A 9,681-nucleotide genomic window follows, 5' to 3' on the forward strand; every position below is an offset into this window, starting at 1 on the left:
ATGATTTTGAAATCAGTTCTCCGCCCACTCTTCCATTTCTCTTCCACACACCGCCCCTCCCCCCCCTTTTCCAGAGACTGCCCTAGGCCCAGGCTGAAAGGAAAGAAATAGCAATGAGAAGGAAGCAAAAGGAACCAGGAGGCTAGGAAGAGAAGCAGAAGGTAGAGGCAAACCAGATAAGAGAGGAGACTACTAGCTTTTCAATTGTCCCAAAGGTCTTCCAGCAGATTGTCTCATTTGATTCCCACAGAAACTTTTTTTTTTTTTGGGGGGGGGGTACCAGGGATTGAACCAGGACACTTAACCACTGAGCCACATCTCCAGCCCTTTTTAAAAATATTTTATTTAGAGACAGGGTCTCACTGAGTTGCTTAGGGCCTCACTAAGTTGCTGAGGCTGGCTTTGAACTCGAAATCCTCCTGCCTCAGCCTCCCAAACTGCTAGGATTACAGATGTGCACTACTAGCTCTATGGAAACCCCTGAAGTGTAATGCCAAATTTGTGGGATCCAAATAGACCTCCAGGAGCCGAATCCAATGCAATCACACAAGAGTCTTTATTGTAAGCTCGAGCCTGGACTCACAACCAGTCTCGACGCAGCGGTCCCAGGGAGTGAGTCCTGGACCTTTGTTCAGTGAGATTTTATAGGTTTTGGGGGATACTCTATGTGTCACAACATCACACAGCAAATAATTCCATACCGCAGGAAAGTCAAACAACAACATTGATTAGCACATTCACTGGCGGAACAAGTTGGGTAGGGGTGATTGGTTAGTACAAGAGGTTTAAGCCACGAGGGGTGTACGTGCTAAACTACATGGTTTCCCAACATGTTATCAACCACCATAAACTACTGGGGTCATCTGGCATCCCAGGTATTTTCCCTGTTTCATGCTGATTGGAGGTTGCTAGAAGGTTGCTATGAGTCCTCACCTAGCCTAACTGAGTCAGGGACACCTGGCACCACAGATCGCTCCTATTATTTGCAGACAAACAACTCAGCAGGGTGGGTATGTGCCTAGAAAGATTCTGTAGGTTTTTCCCAGGACAAGGGTCACGCCCCCTTCCTTAGGACAGACCTTGAGGTAGAAGCTGGTTTCTCAAAAATGGAGTCACATCAGTTTCTCAGAAGCAGATATTGCTATAATCCTTACCCTCCAGACAAGGAGATGAAGGCTAATACAAGTTATTCAAGATCATGCAGCTAGCCGTGGGAATCCAGATCTTTTGATACCAAGTGCTATGTTCACCCCTGGGTGCCACCTTTCTCTGGGCAGAGTCCAGTGCGGTAATGGGGATGGCATTGGGGTATTGGAATTATACTTGAGGAGAGACCAGGAACACCAGAGAGGATATGAAAACAGGTAAGGCCATCTCTTAGTGGGAAGAGGTGGCTTTGCTAGAGAAGGATGGACTGGGAGATGAGGAGGTTTCTAGAATTCTCTCTAAGTTTCAGCACCTACAGCATCCTGGGCAGCTAAGCGCTCTGGACACTGACTTTTCCTTTTTATTCTTGGGGAGCAACCTTTTGAGTACAATCCCAACTGAAGCAAATTAAAATGTGTCAGCACATCCACCCTCGCACCCTGCCTGCCCCAAACCCTCAGAGCACAGCTCCAACTCTAGCCTGGACATAGTGCCAGGGCCTTCAAGAGAAGGTGCCTGAGAGAAATTCCCCATGTTTAAGCTTCAGACTGGGTCCTGCACACCACACCCCAGCTGTACCCCTTCACCCTTTGTCTCCAAAGTTCTACCTACCTCTTTACCCCCTTCCCTGTCTTTCCTCAGTCTGCTAAACTGCACTTTTTGGTTCCTGCCCCACCTCTTAGCACATCTCTTTCATTATTTAAACCTAAACTATGTATGGAGCTCCCCCCACAAGCCCATTATGCACCTTTTCCAGGATGCCCTTTAGCAAGGCTCCCAGGGCCTCCTCTGAGGGAAGCCTCATAGGTGACCCCCTCATGCTTTCACTCCTCCAACCCTCTCTACAATACCACCCCTTCCCTTTTTTTTTTTGGTACCTGGGATTGAACACAGGGGCACCAGACTTGACTGCTGAGCCACATCCCCAGCCCTATTTCATATTTCATTTAGAGACAGGGTCTCTCTGAGTTGCTCAGCGCCTCGCCATTGTTGAGGCTGGCTTTGAACTCACAGTCTTCCTGTCTCAGCCTCCAGAGAGCCGGAGAGCCTCTCGGGATTACAAGCATGCACCACTGCACCCGGCTCACCCCTCCTTTTATTTATTTACCACACTTAATTGTACAACTGAATGTGGCCCCCTCTCTCCAACACACTGGTGTCACTCAGTCCTTGAAGAGGATGGGAATCAGTCCCTCCTTATTTCATCTAGAGATCCCCGCCCTCCTGCTTCAGTTGCTATTCTAAACACCTCCCTCCTCAGCTCTGGACAAGAAAACTTCCAGCCTGGATGATAAAGCAGGGCTAAAGGACATCAGACCCTCATAATGCTCCCTAATCCTCTAATCCCCCACCATCTAATTTTCCCAGTGAGTCAGCTGCAGCCCATGGTGGGAGAACACAGGAGGGGTGGCAGGAGGGACCCACCATATCAGAGTCATCTCTGAGTTAAACCGGCCTTGCAGGTTCCCCTCCCCCTCAGCAGGACACAGGAATGCAGGGCAGATGGGGGAGGAGAACTATTTCCCTTTCTTCAGGACCCCCCTCTGCTGAGGCTCTTTACACATCTTTGTTAGGAAAACTTCTCACCAGGGGCCCTCCTCCTCTGCTCTCCCAGGGCTGGTTTCAGGACCACCCTATTCCCCCCTACACCTTGCCTCTACCCCCACTCCAGAGCCCCAGTGCTGGGAATCCCGGGGGTGAACTCCTCCCTCATGCCCCTCTCTCCTTCTCCCCCAGAAGCTACCAGACCAAGTGAAAGGCTGGAACCACAAAGGAATCTGGAAGTGGTGGAAAAGGGCAGGCTGGCACTGGATGTCTGTGGTAGGTATTTGCCCCCTATGCTGCAAGAGGTCAGGAATGTGGTCATCGATGTTAGCTATGGGAGATAAAGTGCAACTGGCAGCTCTCCACCCCCGGGCCCCAGCCTGAGCCTTCATAGGCCCCAGAAGGCCCCAAGCAGCTGAGGTGGGGCAAGGATTAGAAGGAGATCTGCAAAAGGGCCTGGATAAGAATTCTGGGATCTGTTTCATTGTTAATAGACTTCAAAGTCCCTCAGGAGTCTTACATGATTTAGAGACCTCATATCCCTTGAGCCATCTTTAAAATAGTGCGGTGGCTCATGCCTGTAACCCAGAGGCTCAGGAGGCTGAGGTAGGAGAATCACAAATTCAAAGCCAGCCTCAGCAATTTAGTGAGGGCTCTAAGCAACTGAGTGAGACTCTGTCTCAAAATAAAATATAAAAAGTCCTGGGGATGTGGCTCAGTGGTTAAATGTCCCTGGTTCAATCCCTGGTAATAAATACCCAGTACAAAAAAAAAAAAAAAAGTCAACACTCTACCTCTGCCTCTTCAGTGTGTAGGAGACTTGCTTTGCAGTACGTAATTCGTATTTGTTCGAGGAGTGAGTGCATGATAATTAACATTCATATCCATTGCCATACAAAGAGACAGACTGGACAGACTTTACTATATTCAGTGAAGAAACTGAAGTTCAGAGTTAAAGTTTAAAAGCAGCAAAAGGCTGTCCGTGGCACCTTTAATCTAAACACTTTATTGCATAATTCTTGTACAAAATGACAATTCTAGAACCCTCTGGGAGTGAAGGTGAAAGCAGGCTAGAACCAGTAACATCCCACAAGTCTTCATGCAAAACCAGTGGGCATTGTTTGTATGTTATTTTGAATCCCATTTGCCTCCCAGTCTTCCAGGCCCTGACCCTCCCCTGGCCAGTTCCCCTTGAGTACTGTGGGGTTTTCCCCACCAGAAGGCTGCAGGCCTGGAACAATTCAGAGCCATACCCTGTACCTCCACTTGCCTGGTCCACTGGCCAGGCTCCTCCCAGGGTCCCTTCCCTTCTCACGCCTACCCTCCTGTCTGTCCCCACTGCCTCTGTTCATCTGGCAGCTCGATAAGAATCAATAGGTCCACTCCAGAGCAAAGATCAAGACCGAATGTGTAGAACCAGGTCCTGCCAGAAAAATGAGCTGCCGGCACTGATGACTTGAACCTAGGAGATTCTCCCAGTTCATTTAGCAGGGGGTGGGGACAAGCTTGAAATTCCGAAAGCATTATGAAGAGGGGCAGGAAAAGAAAAAAAAAAAAAAAGTCCTAATAAGGAGGGGGACTGGTGACCAGGCTAGAGTCTCAGCTAGAATGTTTCTAGGTGTTGTCTGTCCTCTCAGGCCCCAAACCATTTGGGACCTATTACAATTCCCAGGAGGGATTTTGGTCTCTTATATTCAATGCTTACATTGAATATAAGAGGCTCCTAGAACAGGGCCTGGTGCACAGTAGGTGCCTAATAAATATTCAAATTGTAAGTGCTTCTGAAGCATGTTTACTCAAGAATGTTGGTATTGGGGTGTGGAAGTGGTCACCTGTCCCCTGTCTAAATCACAAAGTGTTCCACTCTGGCCAAGGGTCCCAGGAGTAAATTGGGAGAGGGGAAAATGCAAGAGGGGGTTGAGAGACAAGAGTTTGTTTTAGGAGTCTGAACCTATTCGGTGAGGGAAACTGTCCCTTGTATTTACGAATATACATTTGTGTGGTCGGCGGACAGTGGGCAAGTGGATAAGCGCAGGCTGCAGTGAATGCAAAACAGGACATCTGAGGCTCGCTCCGGACTGTTTCTCTTCCTCTTCTCCAGCTCCAAGCTTTTCTTCCCCAGAATTCCTGCGGTTCCAGGATCCTGCAAACATCCCGCTGCAGGAAGGGAACTTGGGAGGCAGTTTGAGGATCCATAGTGAGACCCACATTCCACTCCACCTCATACCATCAGAACCCCCCAAATTTTCAATCTATCAGCACCCTACTCTACCTGGGGAAGGGGAGTACTAGAAACGTCATTTCCTGACTGAAACCACAGCCTCAAGGCCAAAAACACCTGCTGTCCTTTGGGACCCTGATTAGTCACCCCTTTCTGGCCAGCAAGTGTGGTCTTCGCAGTGCTGTGCTAAGGGTGAGGGGGTGGAGGTGGCCCTGGAGGGCCGGAACCTCGGGCGCACAGCTCTGCCGCGGTCCACCTGTGGCTCAGGCTGCACCAGCGGCTCGGGTGGCAGAGGCGTGGCCTGTTGGGGGAGGTCCCCACCCCCTGCCTCGGTGATATAACTTGGGTCGCAGACTGCCACCGTCTGCGGCCTGAACCTTAAGTCCTGGTCTCTCGCCTTCCTACCGGATAGCATGAGCTTCACCACCCACTCCACCACCTTCTCCACCAACTACCGGTCCCTGGGGTCGGTCCGGTCGCCCAGCCACCGGGTCCGGCCCGCCAGCAGCGCGGCCAGCGTCTATGCAGGCGCTGGGGGCTCAGGCTCCCGGATCTCTGTGTCCCGCTCCTCCAGTTTCCGGGGCGGCTGGGGGTCCGGGAGCCCGGCGACGGGGATGGCCGGGGGTCTGTCGGGAATGGGCGGCATCCAGAACGAGAAAGAGACCATGCAAGACCTGAACGATCGCCTGGCCTCCTACCTGGACAGAGTGAGGAGCCTGGAGACAGATAATCGGAGGCTGGAAAGCAAAATCCGAGAACATCTGGAAAAGAAGGGACCCCAGGTCAGAGACTGGGGGCATTACTTCAAGACCATCGAGGAGCTGCGGGCTCAGGTAAAGGACGTGGAGGGAGGGAGGGGACCCAACTCCCGGCCATGTCGGGCCATCCATTATTTCTTACCTCCCCCCTCCCCAGATATAGGGACTTTACTGGAGTAGGGTGCATTGACTCCTTCCACCCTTTTAATATCCATCTCACCCCTAGCCTTAAAACCCCAAGGATAGTGGGGAGACATGGAGACCTCCTCCCCAGGAGATAGTGGGAAGGGGACAGCCATGAGCTTTGCAAGAGTGGACAGTGTGGGGGAAGATGAGAGAAGAGCTATAAAGTGGACCTAGACACTGGCTTCTGGCTAAGTGGGGACAGTTGGAGGGTTAAGCGGATGTGGCTAAGGCTGAGTCATCCAGGAGCAAACAGAAGGCCTACCTGTGGGAGGGGCCGATACTGGGGTGGGGGGCCCAGAGCAGGGGGTGAGCAGGTGCGCTGAGAAAAAATGCCAGGAGAGGGCCTGGGAGAGAACTTCCTCTAGCAGGCCAGCCAGTCCAGCAGGAGGGGCAGAGTACTGGGATTTGGGAGTTCAGGAAAGGGAGGGAAGTGGGGCAAGCCTCTAGCTAATCCTGGGACTGGAAAGGTTTCACTGAAACACATAACATTCCACACACTCAGCCCACCCATCATTGACTTTCCCCACATGGAGCAATCTCTGTCCACAATCCCCTTAGATCTTTGCAAATTCTGTGGACAACGCCCGCATTGTTCTGCAGATTGACAATGCTCGTCTTGCTGCTGATGACTTTAGAGTCAAGTAAGTCTGGGGGTTTGGTGGGGGGCGGGGTATGGAGCTAAGAATGGTCTGTTTCCAGGGCTGAGTTAGGTTGAAGCTTTCCATGGGATCTTATTCAGGTGTGAGTGGAGAGTTAGGGTCTGTTTACTCATTTAACTATTCACCTATGTAACCCTGTTGAATACCGTCCCCACCATGTGCCAGGGGATTACCATCTGATTTCTGACTCTGATTGCTGGTTCGCAATGGGCACAGGAGGTGAGTTCTGGGTCAGAGATGGGGGACCCTTCTGAATACCTCTACACCTGCAGGTACGAGACAGAGCTGGCCATGCGCCAGTCTGTGGAGAGTGATATCCATGGGCTCCGCAAGGTCATTGATGACACCAATATCACTCGGCTGCAGCTGGAGACTGAAATTGAGACTCTCAAGGAAGAGCTGCTCTTCATGAAGAAGAACCATGAGGAGGCAAGCAGGGCCACTGTCCTGGCCAGGGACCTGGGGGACTTAGGCAGTGGAGAGGGGGAAATAGATGGGGCAGGCCTTTTAGGGAAGTTTAGAACCACCAGCCTTCCAGGCTGGGGATGTAGCTCAGTGGCAGAACACTTGCCTGTAATGCTCCAGGCAAAATCCTACCATCCTGAGCTTTAATCAGCCTGTTCCAGTAGAACACATGTGCTCTGTGGCTCACCAGAATTACAATGTGATGAGGCCAAGCTGGTGTGAACAAGAGGAGATGAGGACACAGAGAGAAGCCCCCAGCACTGAGATCTAGGGCTGATGGCAGAACCAACAGGGTTTTCTAGAAGAGGTATAAGTAGCAGGTTTCTGGAAGAAGGGAGATGGAAGGACCTGGTGAAGTGAAGAGAGAGCAAACTACCTGTGAGTGCCAAGCTCAGGCAGGGAGTGGGTGGTGTTCCTTTTGGAGCAGAAGTCCAGAACTGTCATTTTGGAGAGTACAAGCCCTGAGCTCCCTCTTGTCTCTTCTCCGACTGCTCCAGTATGCCTCTGAGAAGAGCCCACCACAGATGAAGGGCCTGGTTAGAACTCTGATCTTGAGCCCTGTCTCATTTAGGAAGTCAAAGGCCTTCAAGCCCAGATTGCCAACTCTGGATTGACTGTGGAGGTGGATGCCCCCAAATCTCAGGACCTCAGCAAGATCATGGCAGACATCCGGGCTCAGTATGATGAGCTGGCTCAGAAGAACCGAGAGGAGCTGGACAAGTACTGGTCCCAGCAGGTATGCAGTGGGAAGGGCTGGCTGCTAGGGTGTGGAGGGAGGCACCCAGGGAAGGAGGGGCCTGATGACTCTAACCCCCCTGCAGATTGAGGAAAGCACCACAGTGGTCACCTCGCAGACAGCTGAGATTGGAGCTGCTGAGACAACACTCACTGAGCTGAGACGCACAGTCCAGTCCTTGGAAATTGACCTGGACTCCATGAGAAATCTGGTGAGCACCCTCTCATCACCTGTCCCAGCTCCTCTGGCCTTGGGCACAACTTTGCCTCAACCCAAACCTTCCCATCATGAGTTTCCTTACAGCACCATTATTCTTTGCATTTCCCACCACTTCCCCCGACCCTAGCGCTTAGCAAACAGTAAGTCCTCAAAAAAGTTTCAGGGCCAGGAGCAGTGGCATGCACCTGTCATCCCAACTATTCAGGAGGCAGAGGCAGGAGAATCACAAGTTGGAAGCCAGCCTCATCAACCCAGCAAGACCCTGTCTCAAAAAAAAAAAAAAAATGCTTTTTAAAAAGGGGCTGGGAATGTAGCTCAATGGTAGGTAGCACCACTGGGCTCAATCTCTAGTACTGGAAAAGAAAAAAAAAGTTTCAGAGAGTAAAGACTGAGGAGCCTGGAATTCAACGCACCCCACCCCTCCTTTCTGTGCTCTGCAGAAGGCCAGCTTAGAGAACAGTCTGAGGGAAGTGGAGGCCCGCTACTCCATGCAGATGGAACAGCTCAATGGGGTCCTGCTGCACCTGGAATCAGAACTGGCCCAGACACGAGCAGAGGGGCAGCGCCAGGCCCAGGACTATGAGGCCCTGCTGAATATCAAGGTCAAGCTGGAGGCTGAGATCGCCACTTACCGCCGCCTGTTAGAAGACGGAGAAGACTTCAAGTGAGTGGGGGTCTCCCCACTACAGAAGCAGGGGTATTCTCCCCAAATCTAGAGTTTTTAGAAACCCTAAAGAGCTGTTCATTGGTTTCCACTGAGCACGGGCTGGTCTGGGGGTGTTCCTGAGTCTTCAAGGGAATGGTGGTTACAGAAGGTTCCTCCCATGAGAAGAGAATGGTGGCTAAGTATTACCCCTAGCTATCCTTGGGTAAAAGTAAAGTTTGGCCTTGGGTTTTTTGGCCTTGCCTTTTCTGGAGGCAGTGACTGAGGGAAATTGGGACATAAATTTAAGGGTCAGGAGACTTTTTTCTCTGCCATTTCTTGTCCATCTTCTCTGGGGGCTGTTTATGACCAGGGTTTGGTCTTCTGTTACAGTCTCAATGATGCCCTGGACAGCAGCAACTCCATGCAAACCATCCAAAAGACCACCACCCGCAGGATCGTGGATGGCAAAATAGTGTCTGAGACCAATGACACCAAAGTGCTGAGACGCTGAAGCAGCAGGAGCAGGGAACCCTCGAGGAGCAAGGGACCAAATAAAAGTTCCAAGATCATTAGACATCACTTTGAGTCTTCCTTGGCTTTTTCTTGCAGGGCAAATGCCTTGATCCTACAGTCCCACCTCTGACCCCAGGGGTTTTATATGAGTAAGTAAGGCAGAAGAGTTCTGGGTTCTTGAAAATACCTAGAGGGAGCAGCAGATGTGAGCAGATGGCCCTCAGCAGGGGGAAAACACCACAGACTTGTGAAATCTTTCCCTTGAAGAGGCCTGAGGATGATACAGGACCTCTGACTGGTAGCTGTTCAGTAGCAGAAATCTGAGCCAGGGGAGGAAGTGGGGCCAAAGACAGAGGGTCCAGGAGCGAGGAGGAGGCAGGGCCAGAGCACCAAACTGACCTTCCCCTACTCTGCCACTCTGCATCCTTGGCCCACCACCCAGGGCTTCCCACGCAGAATTCTCCAGTCCCAACCTTCACTCTTGTCCCCAAACCTGTGGTCCCTAGTCTCTGCTACATTTGATGGGAATGTAGTTTTTATAGTGCTAGAGGCCGATAACAGACAAAATCCCCGTTCTTGCGGCACTT

The 9,681-nt window shown here is 51.4% G+C and overlaps 1 protein-coding gene across 1 annotated transcript; it reads left to right on the forward strand.

Annotated features, from left to right (window-relative positions):
• Window positions 1–5,261: 5,261 nt before the first annotated feature.
• Krt18 (keratin 18) lies at window positions 5,262–9,160 on the forward strand. The gene is made up of 7 exons (XM_046436202.2): window positions 5,262–5,745; window positions 6,415–6,497; window positions 6,788–6,944; window positions 7,552–7,716; window positions 7,802–7,927; window positions 8,376–8,599; window positions 8,972–9,160. Exons 1-7 carry the CDS (start codon window positions 5,326–5,328, stop codon window positions 9,090–9,092), a joined length of 1,296 nt encoding a protein of 431 aa, XP_046292158.1. The 5' UTR covers window positions 5,262–5,325; the 3' UTR covers window positions 9,093–9,160.
• The last annotated feature ends 521 nt before the right edge of the window (window positions 9,161–9,681 follow it).

This window comes from Marmota monax, unplaced genomic scaffold (assembly GCF_021218885.2).
Source record: "Marmota monax isolate L192 unplaced genomic scaffold, Marmota_monax_Labrador192_F-V1.1 WCK01_AAM20220418_F8-fsc00012, whole genome shotgun sequence".
Classification (NCBI taxonomy): Eukaryota; Metazoa; Chordata; class Mammalia; order Rodentia; family Sciuridae; genus Marmota; species Marmota monax.